At 47.4% G+C, this 16,658-nt stretch overlaps 1 protein-coding gene across 3 annotated transcripts in view; it reads left to right on the top strand.

Moving 5' to 3' along the window:
• The window catches only part of KCNK10 (potassium two pore domain channel subfamily K member 10), a 143,531-nt gene that overhangs the window by 50,831 nt on the left and 76,042 nt on the right, over positions 1 to 16,658 (top strand). For all 3 annotated transcript variants that reach the window (XM_037737108.1, XM_037737107.1, XM_017524625.2), the window contains exon 2: positions 10,026 to 10,387. In XM_037737108.1, the coding sequence (XP_037593036.1) occupies positions 10,163 to 10,387 (225 nt within the window). In that variant the 5' untranslated portion in view covers positions 10,026 to 10,162. The remainder of the gene's footprint in view (positions 1 to 10,025; positions 10,388 to 16,658) is intronic.

Here is a 16,658-nt window from a genome sequence, read left to right as displayed (position 1 = left end):
TGAGCCACTGCACCCGGCCTGAGAGCACCACACTGTTATAAGCCAGATACCTGGGAGCCATCCCAGGCACCTCCCGCTCCACACTTCTTCCTTTGCATCAGTCACCAGGACCAGCAGATCTTACTTCCTTAACACTCCTTGTGTCTGCCTCCTCCTCTGCTGCTGCCTGAGTTGAGGCTTCATAATACATTCCAGTAAACTCCTACCCACAGTCGCCGCAGACGACCTCTCATTTGCTCCTTGTCTCTTACGCACTGCTACCAGAGTCAGCTTGCTAAACCCAGAGCTGACCCCACGGCTCTTCTCCCTGGGTTAGCCTGGATGGCTTCCCACACTCAGTAAGACCAATAACACGCACACTCTCTCCTCTGCCTGTCTTTGCAGCTGTATTTTGGTGTCGCCGTCTTCATACCCTCTAGTCCTGACATGCAGGCCTGGTGCAATTTCCCAGATATCCCAGGCTGATTCATGGCTGCATGTCTTTGTATCTGTTGCCCCCTCTGGCTGTTCAGCTTCCTTGCCGCCTCCTTCTGTCCTCTCACAGACACCTAATGCCCTTTCCACACCAGCGGGCACCTTATCTTTGTATTCTCATCTCCTCCTCGGTGGTATTGACACTTGCTCATCACGTCTTTCTGCCCCCACACCTCTCAAGCACAGCATCTGCATGCGTTGTTGCATTTGCTTGGGTAGATCGTGTTCTTTGCCTCCTAATAATGTGGATAGCTCATGTTGATGGAGGACTTGCTTTGAACAAGGCATCAAGCAACAGGCCCTGCATTTTATGTTAAGTCTTCCCAATAGTGCTACTATTTCTGTCCCTTTCCAGGGAGGAGGGAGAGGAGACTGTCTCTTAGGAGCCCTGTCCAGTGCTTTCTGGGGAGGGTGGGGCCACTGTGGAGGGTAAACCTGCGGCAGGGGTAAGCTGGGTGGCTACTGAAGTCCTGCCTTCCCCCTTCTTTCTCTCACCCTGATAACCTTATTCTCTGGGCCCTGTCTGCTGGTGGAGAGGCTTCTGACTTTGTTTTTTTGCCATGCCTTCGGTTTATAAATACAAGAAGAGATCTGGGGAAAGATCAGGAGAAACTGTCTGCTTACAAATCCTGAGAAGGAAGTCATTGCTCCTCTAAGTCCCATGTCAACGCTTTGCTCTCTCCCCAGCTTGTGGGGTGAAAGAAAAGCCCTTTAGTCTTTGAGGTCCTCAAATCCCAGTTTATGCAGTGTGGCCCCAGTCAGAGGAAGGCCGACTCAGGGCAAATTCTGCTTGTCTTCCACCAGAGAGGGGACTCATCAAGGGTGACTCATGCCATTCAATAGATTTTTTTTTTTTTTTTTTGGAAATTTGAGACACAGTCTTGCTTTCTCGCCAGGCTGGAGTGCAGTGGCACGATCTTGGCTCACTGGAACCTCCGCCTCTCGGGTTCAAGCGATTCTCCTGCCTCAACCTCCCGAGTAGCTGGGACTACAGGTGCTCGCCACCACCCCTGGCTAATTTTTTGTATTTTAGTAGAGACGAGGTTTTACCATGTTGGCCAAGATGCTCTCGATCTCCTGACCTCGTGATCCACCCTCCTTGGCCTCCCAAAGTGCTGGGATTACAGGCAAGAGCCACCGCACCCAGCCCTCAATAGAATTTTTTAAATCTAACAAATATTTTGTTCCCCTGAGTAAAAGAGAGGCTGGTAGCTCTTTATGAAGAGAATGAGAAAGCCCAGAACTGAGTGTTTCGAGCTCCGTGAAGTAAGATACTGCCCTGTTTCCTGTTTGTCCACTCTAGCACTTATTCAAACCATGAAGACCTCTCCTTCCTCGGACTGTTTGCTTTCTGAGAACTTTAACACCTTGACTCCGGATTTTTGTCTGTGGTAAAAAACACAATAGTGCCAGGGTCGTGTCCATATGCTGGATTAACTTTGCAGTCAAAGTTTCTGTTGGGCAGGTGTGTGAACTTGTTATCATAAACGCTGGCCCAAGGCAAATGTATGAATGTATGAATGAACAAATTCAGGAATGGGACAAACTGTAAGCAGGGGCCTCCTAGTTGTAGGTTCTCACTGAACTTCACATTGAGACACAAAGGAAGGGCATCTTATAATGTTGGGGGATGAGCAGCCAGCTTGGAGGTGGTGACACATGAGGTGGGTTTTGAAGTATGAGAAGGAATTGATCCAGAAAACAGACAGGAGGTGAAAAGAATCTGGGAATGAAGACCTGTTTCTCTGGGGCAAGTGTGAGCGGGTCTGGGTGCTGCCGGGTTTGATTGGGGCGAAGGTTGCTTGTGGGGGCGTGGCAGTGGGTGAGGCCGAGGAGATAGGCAGGCGCCAGGTCCTGGAAGGGAGAGTCGGGGAGCAAGCCACAAAGCAAGCACTTTACCCTGAATCTTGGTGGTGCCTTCAGAGGATCGCTAGCAGGGGCCCATGTGATCACATTTGCACCTGAGAGAGTGCCACACCGTGTACGTGGCTGGGATGTGGAGGACGGATTTAAGGGGGACAGGACTGAAGGCTGTCGCAATGATTCAGGTGAGAGAAGGTTGGGGTCTGGACCAAGCGGACAGGAGAGGACAGATGGGAGACAAGGTGGCAGCCAGTTCCAGCTCCCTCTTTCCCCCCAGTCTGCCTTATTTCCTCTTCTCATGGCTCCATAGGGTCTCAGTCATTTCATCATAGTTTGATCTCTTCCATCTGGAAGTGCAGCCTGAAGTTTTGAAGAGAGCAGGGAGCAATGCTTCACTCAAAGGGAGAGCCTCTCCTTGGGTGGCGTTTTGGGAGCATGGCTTGCTCACTTAGTGCACACAGTCTGAATGTTACTGCCCTTCTGACTGGGATCAGCTTGATTGCCTTTAAGATCGGGCTGTCCCATGGAAACAGGAAAAATAGGATTTGGTTGTCGGGGTATCTGGAATCAGAGGTAGCACAGACTGTCTCTGCTCTAAGAGCTGCTGGGACAACTGCAGCCTGGTGTGGGTGGAGCACCGAGGTGGAATCCTGCCCTCTTCCTAACCCCCTCCCTCCCCGGCAGCCTGAAGTCTGCCTATACCTAGGGAAGTCTTCTGGGGACTCCATGCTGAGCTGTAACCTGGGACTCTTTGGAAGCTCTGAGCCATCAGCGCAAGTGGCCCCAGGAGGATTCCAGATCTGGAGTAGGGGTGGGAGGTCGGCTGCAGGGCTGAGGGAGGTGAGAGGAGGGTGTTCTTTCCCTCCCACCAGGGAGTCTGGGTCACAGTTGCACCTTGTCTGGGTCAGTAGGCAGCAGCGTGACTGTGGCATCCCTGAGGCAGCTGCCTTTCAGGTTTCCAAGAGACTCTGAATCCTTGGAATGCGGTTTCTTTCAGGTGATGTGGAGGAGGGGAGGCACCAGGGTTAGGTGTCTGAAGATGGACTCAAGGATGCCGCTGCTTGTTAGCTTGTCATGGGTTGCTCAGTGTCACCTCCCTGGCCCGTAGTTTCCTCATCTATCACTGGGGGCAGATCATGATCACCGCCTTACACAGAAGGTTTGGTGAAGATAAAAACGGGTTCACTGTCTTGGTGCAGTGGCTCACACTTGTAATCCCTGCACTTTGGGAGGTCGACACCAGCGGGTCACTTGAGGACAGGAGTTTGAGACCAGCCAGGATAATGTATGAGTTAATAATGAGACCCTGTCTCTACAAAATATTACAAAATTAGGTGGGCATGGGGGCATATACCTGTGGTCCTAGCTGCTGGGGCAGCTTAGGCAGGAGGATTGGTCAAGCCCAGGAGTTCGAGGTTACAGTGAGCTATAATTGTGCCACTAAACTTTAGCCTGGGTGACAGAGCAAGACCCTGTCTCAAACAAAACAAAGCAAAACAAAAACAGCTTTATGCATGTGTAAAATCTTTGTTAATTCTTCCATTAACTCTGAACGGCAGGATGTGTCTTATTAATTTACTTAGCTCCAGTGCCAAACACAGTGCCAGGCAAACGCAGTTGTTTGTTGGTTGAAAGAATGAATGGATGGAGAAGTAAAATCTGTGGGCCCTGAGAAAGCGTGAAAAATGTAAAATTATTAACAGCTTGTTCAACCATGAAAAAGCAGATTTCCCCATGTGCCCCTCCATATAACCCACATTTAGATGAAATTGAAATATGCGCCAATATTCTTTTTTTTTTTTTCCTTTCTTTTTTGAGACAGAGTTTCACTCTTGTCGCCCAGGCTGGAGTGCAATGGCACGCTCGTGGCTCACTGAAACCTTCGCCTCCCGGGTTCAAATGATTCTCCTGCCTCAGCCTCCCGAGTATCTGGGACTACAGGCGCATGGCACCATGCCTGGCTAATTTTTTGTATTTTTAGTAGACCTGGGGTTTTACCATGTTGGCCATCTCGAACTCCCAGCCTCCCAAAGTGCTGGGATTACAGGCGTGAGCCACTGCGCCCTGCCATGCAGATATTCTTGAGGAAACATTTTAAATGGAAACTAGCAGAAAGGATATTATCTTTCAACATTTCCTTTCTCATCGGTTCTTGGCAGCACTTTTGCTGCCTAGTACTCTTCTGTTGGAGCCATGAAGTGTGATAGGCCATTACTTTATAGATTTATTCATTATTGATAAGTTATGTAGGAAAGGACTCCACCGCCGTTCGGAAACAGAAGTAGTCAATTTTATAGACTGGAAAATATTTTTATGCCTATTTGAAACTGTGTTTTGGGATAAAAGGGCTCTTTCCCCCTGGAATTGCTGTTTCCTCTTTTCTTGTTCCTGTACTCTGCAGAACTGACTTTGAAGTCAGATGATTCTCTTTTTAATCTAGCTTCTCACTTTCAGTCCACTTGACCTTGACTTAGCCATTGAACCTATCTGGGTCTCAGTTTCTTTGTCTGCAAAGTGGGGCTGTGTGGTGGGCATGAGCATGCGCCCACAGGCCTCTAACTATAGGGCCCTGGCTGCCCTGAAATCCATGGCTGGGCTTGTACCGCGGGGACATTGCCCCAGGCGCTTCCAGCTAGTGACTGTGCAGCAAGGACACCACGGCAAGATTGTTTCAGGGAGACACAGGACTCCTCAGATGGCTGGCCTCAGCTCAAGAACTCCTTGATGAGCTTGCTAAACTTCCTTAGGCTGCAGGTGGTCTAAGATACTTAACTCCTCCTTCTTTCTTTCTCTCCTTTTCCTGGGGTAAGACCTACGTAGAGTCTAGTGGTGTTCTAGCCTCCCTGACTCCCTCTCATTTTCGCTCACACATGCATTCCAAATCATAATAAAATCCATGCACACTGAATCCCTTCCTGGGATCTGCTTCTGGGGGATCTACCTGCACTCATGCAGTGTGATAATACCTCGTAGTGAGGACCGAATGCGGCCATGTCAGCAGAGTGCTTGTCAGAGTGACAGGCATGAGTAAGAACCCAGTAGGCAGTTCAGGCTCCTGTCACCTTCACCACCATCAGCAACACCATCCTCATCACCATCTGGCCAAGTTTGCTTCTTTTTTGGCTCCAGGCACAGAGATCTTCAGTGATTCATCCCAGGTCACATACAAACACAATAACTGTATTAGGGTGAGAGCAACTGTGGCTTCTAAGGAGAAGAAATGGATTAATGAAACACCCTTTAAAAATTTATCCAACTTGGCTAGGTGTGGTGGCTCACACATGTAATCCCAGCACTTTAGGAGGCCGAGGTGGGCAGATCACTTGGGGTCAGGAGCTGAAGACCAGCCTGGCCAGCATGGTGCAACCCCGTCTCTACTAAAAATGCAAACATTAGCCAGGCATGATGGTGCATGCCTGTAGTCCCAGCTACTTGGGAGGCTGAGACAGGAGAATCACTTGAACCTGGGAGGTGGAGGTTGCAGTGAGCTGAGATTGCACCACTGCACTCCAGCCTGAGCAACAAAGCAAGACTCTGTCTCAAAAAATATATATATATATATATCCAACTTAAGCACAATCCAGATCCTTTTCCAGCCATTGAAATGTGCAGTCTTCTTTGCCAAAGCAACCAACTCCATTTTTAGTCACATGTACAAAAGGTTTTGTAACATTCTGCGATCTCTGCTGGTACTCCTGACATCTACACATGTACTCCAGCCCGTAAACCAGGACTGCTCATTTGCTGTTCCTAAGAACCCTGTGGATGGTTAGAAAAAGAGGTGGCTGTTATTATTCACATTTCACAGTAAGCAAACAGAGAAACTAAGTCACAGTTTCAAGGTCATGCAGTCACTCATGGGTTTGGGATGAAACTCTGATTTTTGCTCTGATGCTTTGGAAGCTCAGAAATGGGTGGATTCTGTTTAAACTCTGCCCTAAGGGGCAGTCTCTTAGCAAACTGGCACCAACTAGGATCTGGCCTGAAGAGACCTTTCTCAAGCCCAATTCTGCCCAGCCTCGGGGATGCTAGAAGCTTGGGAAGCATCCATGATACTGGTCAGTGGAGGAGACCCAGCCCCCACTCCGCTCCATGCTCATGCCATTGCATGTCAGCTGATGAGGCTTAAAGCTAATGTTGCTTACCTGGTGCTGGGGTGCACGTTCCTTCAGTTGGCTGGCAAGCCCCCGAGGCTGGGAGGGACTGTGCCTCATCCCCACCATAGTGCAGCCCTTTGTGCCCATTCATCATTAAATAAATGGCTTGTTTTTGAGAGTGCTGGTGATTCTGATGGGGCTTTTGTGTGAAGGAATTACCACCATCACCAACACCACCACCAACAGAAAACAACATGTACTATATGCCAGGCACTATGCCAAGAAATTGAGATCCAGTGATTAAAAGATGAACTTTCTCACTCCAGGAAGTTGGTAGGCTAGTGAGGAAGATCGGCATGCTGAGCCTGCCTAGGAGAGCCCAGGGCGACTTCATAGAGCAGGCGGCTTTTGGCTGAGACTGAAGAGGATGAGAGTTCTCCAGGCACATGAGGGTGGGGAAGGGGTTACTGGCCAAAGGACAACACCTGCAAAGGTGTGGAGGTGTGAACAGAGCACTGCTGTGTTTGAGGACCTGCTTTCAGTATTGCTGGAGTGCCAAACTATTTGCCATTTGACGCTCCTCATCCATGTTGTCTGTGTGGTTTGGATGTGGCAGCATTCCTTCCACCCTTAATTCACTTATTCTACCATCATTGATTGGCCACCCACCATACGCCATGCACTGTGCAGAACATTAGTGGTGCAGAGGTGAGGTGTAGACAGGGTGCCTGCCCTCATGGAACTTTCATTCTAATGGGAGGGGGGACAAGGGCGCAGCCTCTATCAGCAGCGTGCATAATGAATGCTGAGCAAGGAAGATGTATTAGTCTGTTCTCCTGCTGCTAATAAAGACATACCCAAGACTGAGTAATTTATAAAGGAAAGAGGTTTAATGGCCTTATAGTTCCATGTGGCTGCGGAGGTCTCACAATCATGGAGGGTGAATGAGGAGCAAAATCGCTTCTTACATGGCAGCAGGGGAACTCACCTTTATAAAGCCATCAGATCTTGCGAGACTTATTCACTGTTACAGAACAGCATGGGAAAACCTGCCCCGACTCTTCAGTTACCTCCCACTGGGCCCCTCCCCCGACACTTGGGGATTATGGGAATACAATTTAAGATGAGATTTGGGTGGGGACATAGCCAAACCATATCAGGAGACCTGAACTAGTGGAGGGCAAATTAGTTTCCTGGGGCTTCTGTAGCAAATTGCCACACATGTAGTGACTTAAAGCAACACTAATTTATTATTATATGGTTCTGGAAGTCAGAAATTCAAAATCAGCCTCCCTTGGCTAAAATCAAAGGGTAAGCAGTACATTTTCTCTCGGGAGGCTTTAGGGGAGGATCCTTCCCTTGACTTTTCCAGCTTCTAGAGGGACCACATTCCTTGGCTTATGGGTGTATCACTCGAACCTGTGCTCCGTCCTCACATCCCTTCTCTCTCTGGTTGCCCTGCTTCTTTTTATAAGAACTCTTGTCATTATATTGAGGCCAACCACATAATCCGAGATCATCTCCCGTCTCAACATTCTTTACTATTATTACTATTATTATTATTATTATTATTTTGAGACTGAGCCGTGCTCTCTTGCCCAGGCTGGAGTGCAGTGGCACGATCTCGGCTCACTGCAACCTTCGCTGCAACCGCCAGGTTCAGGCGATTCTCCTGCCTCAGCCTTCCGAGTAGCTGGGACTACAGGTGTGTGCCACCATGCCAAGCTAATTTTTATATTTTTAATAGAGAGTGGGTTTCACCTTCTTGGCCAGGATGGTCTTGATCTCTTGACCTCGTGATCTGCCCGCCTCAGCCTCCCAAAGTGCTGGGATTACAGGCATGAGCCACCACACCCGGCCCCATCTCAACATTCTTAATCACAGCTGCAAGGTCCCTTCTGTCATGTAAGATAACATTCATATGTCTTAGGGATTGGGACGTGGACACCCAGCATCAACAGTAGCAAGGGGGAAAGTGAATGCAGCGTCTTTAGGGAAAGGTTAGCAAGAACATCATACCCAGTTTGCTGATTCTAACACATAGATCTTTCAATCCAATTTCCAGTCAATTTTGTGTTCATGTAAATCTGAGGGAAATTTAACATGGACTGATTTTACTGGATTGGATAATATGCCATAGAAGACTGATGTTCAGCTCGGTTTCCAAAGAGAGAAACTGATTTCTAGGGTCTAGGAGGAGAGGCAGATTTTTGCAAACTTAGATTTTTCTAAGCCACCACCCCGACAGCCAGGCGTTTTGAACGGGGAGTGACATAGCCTGCTCTTTGACTTTTCCAACAGTGATGGAGCAGTTTAACCCCCTGCTGGAGTGAGACTGTTTACCCCACTTAGGTAATTAGGTTTGTCATCTCCTAATACCTTATTTACATAACAGCCAGCTTTCACCATGACAGAGACATAATAAGAATTCAGATAATAAAGGGAGAACAAAACTGAAATACAGTGGCTGTTTCTTGCTGCACAAGACATTTCTGTGATGCATGATAGCATTGCATGTGCGTCACCACCCCAAACTTCCTGCCATCGCAGAAGAGCCTCCAGCTGGACCTATTTATTTCCAAGGTAATGAAATTGCCCTGTAGAGAACAGGGACCTTAGAGAATTCTATGTGCTTAGAAAACCAGGAGACATTTTCTTTCCAATGACATCTTATTGGAAAACTACAGAAGAAAAGTTCTATTACTAATAGATCAGGAGTGGCTATGCCTAAGTCACATCTTCTATTAAGATATAACAAGCTCATCCTTTTTTCCTTTGTTTTGTGACAAGAAGACTTTTTTTTTTTTTGAGACAGAGTCTTGCTTTGTCACCCAGGCTGGAATGCAGTGGTGCGATCTTGGCTCACGGCAACCTTGGCCTCGCAGGTTCGAGCAATTCTCCTCCCTCAGCTTCCCGTGCAGCTGGGACTACAGGTGCATGCCACCACACCCAGCTACTTTTTATACTTTTCATAGAGATGGGTTTCACCATCTCCATGTTAGCTAGGCTGGTCTCGAACTCCTGACCTTGTGATCCACTTGCCTTGACCTCCTAAAGTGCTGGGATTACAGGTGTGAGCCACCGTGCCTGGCCACCAAGAAGACTTTTAAAGTCTCTAGATGCTCCTCTCTTCTCTGCTTTTGGTATCAGCAGCCATTGGTACTCGGATAGAGTAGTTGGGTATCCCTCTCCTATTTACTTCCTCTCCACGTTCAACAGCATGTTTGTTTTTAAATATGGTGATTTGTTGTGTTCCTTACACATTGTTTCAACAAGGAAGCTAAGGGAGGAGGTGAATTATAAATAACAGAGAGACGGCTTTCAGTTTGGACCCTTGTAGAAAAATGTAAGCATTTCAAACTCAATTTATCCTTTTTTTGTAAACTGGAACTCCTGATGCTTATTTTTTAAAACTGAAATGGGTACCTAGCAACTGATCAAATTCCCTAACTGCAGGCTTGTTGAACCAGTGTTTAATCCTCACATTTGAAAGCTGGCTCAAATAAGACATCTGTGCTTTGTTTCTGACACGTTTTGTGTTTATTTATAAACAAACTCTCTTATTCTTTGTCCCCCACCCTGACTCCTCAGTGGCTGTTCCCGCAGCAGCACCAGTGTGCCAGCCCAAGAGCGCCACTAACGGGCAACCCCCGGCTCCCGCTCCGACTCCGACTCCAACTCCAACTCCGCGCCTGTCCATTTCCTCCCGAGCCACAGTGGTAGCCAGGATGGAAGGCACCTCCCAGGGGGGCCTGCAGACCGTCATGAAGTGGAAGACGGTGGTTGCCATCTTTGTGGTTGTGGTGGTCTACCTCGTCACCGGCGGTCTCGTCTTCCGGGCATTGGAGCAGCCCTTTGAGAGCAGCCAGAAGAATACCATTGCCTTGGAGAAGGCGGAATTCCTGCGGGATCACGTCTGTGTGAGCCCCCAGGAGCTGGAGACGTTGATCCAGGTGAGCAGGGAGTGCGTCCACCAGAGACCAACTGGTGGGGTGGATGGCAGTGTTGGCTTTATCCTTCTGGGTCTCTAGTCTTGCCTTCAGTTGAGAGGGTCCTGGTGGTCAGGGAAGTCTTCTCCAGGGAGGTGATGTGTGAGCTGAGACCTCCAAGGATCGATAGTGAGGCTTGTGACAATGTGGGGGAACGAGGGTCTGTGTTGTGCATCTGCTTTTAGGTGAGTGGCCAGAGGCCGCAGCAGGCCAATGTGCTTTGGATTTTCAAGTTCAAGTCTACCTTTGTGTACTGATTAACTCCTTGCTTCTGAACTCTCTGTGGAATGCTGGGATAGAACTCAAAGAAGGAAAGAATTTTAAATATGTGGATTTAGAATAAGCAGGGATACATTCACCTGCCCAAGGTCCATGAGGATGAGGTAGAGAAGAGGTCACCAGGTGTGTAGGTGAAGCTGCTGTCAGTGGCCTGAGACAGCTGTTTTAGTGGATTTATGGGGCTGAAATAATATGGATCACAGTAGTAGCAATCATCAGGTTTGCTGTTTTTGAATACTTGCTGTGTATCAGGCACTATACTAAAGCCCTTTCCTACCCTGGATATTAAGGAAAAATGATCCATGAGAAAACGGAAGCAGACAACTTGAACTGTGGCATTAAGAAGCACAGCAACACGTCTGGGCGATGGGTGAGGGCTTGACAGGGGTGGGCTGTGGCGGCGAGGGGCTGTAGGAAAGCCAGAGAGACATCGACAGGGATGTGGTGTGAGGGACTACATCAGGAGAGTCGAGAAGGCTGGGAAGCCAGAGAGAATAGTAGTTCTCATGAGGAAGAAAGGGAAATGGTAGAGAGCCCTGCTGGAGGGCTTCACCTTGCATGTGAAGGAGGAAGGCTGCCTCAGAGGCTCAAGTTCCACTTTCTATCCCAGACACTCTCCTGAACTGCAAAGAGTGGGTTTTGGTGGAAGGCGGTGACATTTATGGAGGTGAGAAAGAGTCTCATCTTTCTGAGGGCTCTAAAGTTTGGAAGGCGGAGGGATGGAAAATATAAGCTTTCTTCAGTTCTGACTCTGGGATGATGCAGGTGAAATTCTAATGGCTGTAACAACCCAAGATAGTGTAGGATTCCCAAGTCTGGGCTGTTTTACTATTTATTTATTTCCTACCATACCAACAGAGTGAGGGAATCCTGATGCTACTTACGACCTGGTACCTTCATAGCAAGCGTATTCTTGTCAGTTAGTTTTAATAATCTGACTTGGTTCTTTAATAAATAGAAATACAAATTCTTCCCTTCCTGGGAATAAATATGATTTCATAACTATGCCCTAAAATTTTTCTTAAAAACTAAAATGTTAAAAATCCAAGGGCAGCATAACTGTTTCATAGGAAGTCAGTTCTCTGAATGGCTTTGTCTTTTTTTCCTTTTTCTTTTTTGAAACAGGGTCTCATTTTGTCATCTCAGGCTGGAGTGCGGTTGTGTGATCACAGTTCACTGCGGGTTCAACTTCCTGATCTGGGAGGGCTCAATTGATCCTTCCACCTCAGTCTCCAGACTAGCTGGGACTACAGGCATGTGCCACCATGCCTGGCTAATTTTTGTATTTTTTGTAGAGTCAGGGTTTCAACATGTTGCCCAGGCTGATCTTGAATCCCTAGGCTCAAACATTCCACCCGCCTTGGCCTCCAAAAGTGCTGGGATTACAGGTGTGAGTCACCATGCCCATCCCTTTTTTTCTTTCATGGGAAAATGCTACCACGTTTGTGGTGATGATATTGTTGTAGTAATCGGTGCCAGATTTAAAGCCTAGCATGCTATAGAGAATGGAAGAAACACTTCTGGAGTAGTTTTAAGTAGGAGTATAATTACATTTATACGCATTGTTGTGATATGTGGCAGGATCCTTTTCAATTAGTTGCAACACATGTAATAATAACCTAATCGGTGATCTGAAGGGAATCTAGTGTCCTGCTTGAATTTTCCTTCTTTAGGCAGTGAGATCTTGAAGAAAAGGACCACATTGTCTTATCTTTGCCTCCACGTGTGGTTTATGCTTTGCTTTGGCTCTAATTATTGCCCAGTAGATAAATGCTTTTAGAGCAAGATATCAAAATAAATTATGCAACATTGGTGATGTCACAAGCTAGCTGAGCTTTTCCATGCATTTGTTGATTAATTCAGTGTCTCCGTATTGCCCATTCTTTAACCCCCTTCTTTATGAGAGAGCTCAGAGACCTGAGTGAAGGACAGGGTTGGGGAATGTGGAGGTCCTAATTCTGATGCTGCCATGAAGACCGGTGCCCTGTTTGACCTCGAAGATTTCTCTGTGAAATGAGTTATGTGTGTGCATGTGTGTGTTTGTGTGAATGTGTTTGCACATACATATGTGTGTGTTCCTTTAAGAGAATTTCATAATTTAAAAAGCTGCTCTTTATTAGTTACCTGTTATGAGCTGGGTATCACATACCTATTATCTCATGTAATCTTATCAAAAACACTCTAAGTTCATATTATGATCTTTATTTTACAGGTCAAGAGGTGAGTAACTTTCCAGCCCCCGAAATGGTAGAGCTGGTATTCAAAGCAAGGTTGGACTGACTGTACACTCTCTCATCCAAATAGTCTACAGGCCCTTTAAGTAGGTCTTGGTTTATAATAAGCTCCAGTCTCTCTTAAACACACGCTTTATGTTGAATGTTGTATCAGTCCATTCTCACATTGCTATAAAGAACTACCTGAGACTGGGCAATTTATAAAGAAAAGAGGTTTAATTGACTCACAGTTCCGCAGGCTGTACAGGAAGCGTGGCTTGGGAGGCTTCTGGAAACCTACAATCACGGCCGAAGATGAAGGGGAAGCAGGCATGTCCTGTATGGCTGGAGCAGGAGGAAGAGAGAGCAGAGGGAGAGGTGCTACACACTTTTAAACAACCAGATCTCTGTTGGGCATGGTGGCTCACGCCTGTAATCCCAGCACTTTGGGAGGCCGAGGTGGACGGATCACCTGAGATCAGGAGTTCAAGACCAGCCTGGCCAACATGGTGAAACCCCATCTGTACTAAAATTACAAAAATTAGCTGAGCGTGGTGGTGCATGCCTGTGGTCATAGCTACTAGGGAGGCTGAGGCAGGAGAATCGCTTGAACACAGGAGGTGGAGGTTGCAGTGAACTGGACTGCATGCCAGCCTAGGCGACAGAGCATAACTCTGTCTCAAAAAACAAAAAGACAGATCTCATGAGAACTGACTCACTATCACAAGAACAGCAAGGGGGAAATCCGCCTCCATGATCTAATCACCACCCTCCAAGCCCCTCCTCCAACACTGGGGATTACAATTCAACGTGAGATTTGGGCAGGGACATAAATACAAACCTTATCAAACACTTTCCAGAATTTTAGCAGTCAAAAAGCTTAAGATAGCCAGTGTGGTGGCTCGTTGCTGGGGATCCCAGCAGTTTGGGAGGCCTAGGCAGATGGATTGCTTGAGCCCAGGAGTTTGAGACCAGCCTGGACAACGTGGCAAAACCCTTTTGTACAAAAAGTACAAAAATTAGATGGGTGTGGTGGCACATGCCTGTAGTTGCAGCTACTTGGGAGGCTGAGGTGGAAGGATCACCTGAGCCCGAGAAGTTGAGGCTGCAGTGAGCCATGATTGTGCCACAGTACTCCAGCCAGGGAAACAGAGTGAGACCTCGTCTCAATAAATAGATCATTAGAGTTCCTGGCTGCCTATCAGGAAGCACTTCTGCTTCTTCTCCCTATATGCGTTGAGCATCAGTCCCGGACCTGGGTTGCTTTCAAATCTCCATCTACTATAACTTCAAGTTTCCTGCTTGTGTTTATCTGCAGTCTTTTTCACAATATAAGTTGAGCAGGTTTAACTGCTGAAACTGTGTCAAATCATTGCACCAAATCATTAAGTTTTGCCCGTCAGTTCGCTGATACCTTCTCAAGGATGAAAGTGTCCACTCTTCAGACCAGGGAGCTTTCTCACACTTTATGCCTCTGAGCAGCACTGTATATAGTGATTGCAAGAAACACAGTACTTAAAAATAGTCTGTCTTCACATCTGGAAGGGTTTTCAGTGTGCTGTGTTCTAAGCTGGAAAGATAGTATTATTGTATCTTACCCAGGTCTGAAAGGAGTGACGGGTGGGTAGAAAGCAGATTGAAAGTATTCATTTCATCGTCTCCTGGCTGGATTGCGTGACCTCCTCATAAAGCCAAGCTGGAAGGTGTGCTTCATATTACCAATAACAAAAATAGAGTACCTGGAACAGCATGACGCCCCCCAAATGCATGAATAACCTAGAAGAGCCGTAGCTCTTAGAGCATCGTGGGGAGGGATTCTCGGACAAGTAAAACCACTTTATGGGATACCGTGGGACTCCAAAGGAGAGTGATGGGCCACTGTCCCTACAGGTGAAGAAAGACGGGTTGCTGTTATGGAGGGGGTATTCTCATCTATTCATTTGTTTAGTCACTTGTTCCTCTATCCACCCATCCACTCATTCTCAGAATTGCTGCTGAACTCCTGCTGTATCAGGTAACATGCCAGGTGTTTGGGATAGAAAGAAGAAGACACGGCTGGGCGTGGTGGCTCATGCCTGTAATGCCAGCATTGTCATACATATCAGCCTCAGCATTCGGGACGCTGAGGTGGGCGGATCGCGAGGTCAGGAGTTTGAGACCAGCCTGGCTAACATGGTGAAACCTTGTCTTTACTAAAAATACAAAAATTAGCCAGGCGTGGTGGCAGGTACCTGTAATCCCAGCTGCCCAGGAGGCTGAGGCAGGAGGATTGCTTGAACCCGGGAGGTGGAGGTTGCAGTGAGCTGATATGGTGCCCTTGCACTCCAGCCCAGGCAACAGAGAGAGACTGTCTCAAAAAACAACAAAACAAAACAAAACAAAAAGAAAAAGAAAGAGAAAAAAAGGAGACACACCTTGAGCACCTTAGTCACCTCTTGTTTCTTTGTCAATAGAATGTGGCCTCGGGGTGTTGAGAGGATTAAGTGCAGGGTTTCAGGAGAAAGGCTTTGAACTGTGTGCTTGGCACATGGTAAGCGCTCACAAAAGGATTACTGCTGCTTCTATTGCTGGGAGTGTTCTTAGTATTATTCAGGGAGCTCAGAGTTTCAAGCAGTGGCTCTTAATGGGCTGGGGTGGGGCTACCGGGGAGGGGATGTTTGCTGCTAGGGGGCATTTGGCAATGTCTGCAGTCATTTTTGGTAGTTACAGCTGGGGAGGTGCTGTGGACATCTATCGGGTGGAGGCCAAGGATGCTGCCAGACATCCTACAATGCACGGTAGAGACCCCCCTCTCACAAAGAATTATACAATTTAACAGGCTAGTAGGTGGAGAAGCACTGGAGGAAGAGGCATGTAAACCAATCATTATAATCTGTTGGAATAGAGCTATCTGAAAGATGTCAAAAAAATGGAGCCCTATTGAGACAAATGGAGCTCAGAGATTGTTTTGTGGTCACTTATCTCCTTTAGTCCCCACAGCTATTCTGTAAGGATAGTCTTTGATGCCTACATAGAGATGAGGAAGTGAGGCGGCAGGAGGTGATGGCTCAAGGTCACCATTAGAGCATCTTTCTTTTAAGGCTGTTGTGAGGATTAGGTAAGACCAAACACAAGTGCTAGACATAGTGCCTATCTCAAGAAAGCCCTCTGTACACTTTCAGATGAAAATAATATTGTTCACAGAACTAAATTTTTCCTTGGTCCACACCACTCTCCACCTACTGGCCTATTTCTCTGCTCCTTCTTACAGAGAAACTTCTAAAAAGAGTTGTCACTGCCTCTAGTTCCTTATTTCCCATTTTCTTCTCAACCCAATGCACACTGCCTTCCTGTTCTCACCATGCCACTGAAACCTCCCTCTTGAAGGTCAGCAGTTGACGTGCTTGCTACCAACCCAGCCAGCATTTCCCTGCCCTCATCTCATGTGATCTCTCAGCTGCACTGAACACAGACAGCCACATCCTCCTTGAAACGGTGGTTTCTTTGAATCCAGGATGCCACCCTCCCTGGGTTTCTTCCTCTCTCTCTGGCTGCTTCTCAGTCTCTGCTGATTTCCCCTTCAGCTCCACTTTGAGATGTCCAAGAGCCTCACAGCTTCATTTGTGGGGCCCTTCTTTCACCTGGCATCTCATTCAATCCTGTGGCTTTAAATGCCATCTGTAGGCCAGGCACAGTGGCTCACGCCTGTAATCCTAGCACTTTGGTAGGCTGAAGCGGGCAGATTGAGGTCAGGAGTTCAAAAA

The sequence above is a fragment of the Cebus imitator genome, unplaced genomic scaffold (assembly GCF_001604975.1).
Source record: "Cebus imitator isolate Cc_AM_T3 unplaced genomic scaffold, Cebus_imitator-1.0 Scaffold34, whole genome shotgun sequence".
Lineage (NCBI taxonomy): Eukaryota > Metazoa > Chordata > Mammalia > Primates > Cebidae > Cebus > Cebus imitator.
This window is presented reverse-complemented; position numbering and strand designations above follow the sequence as displayed.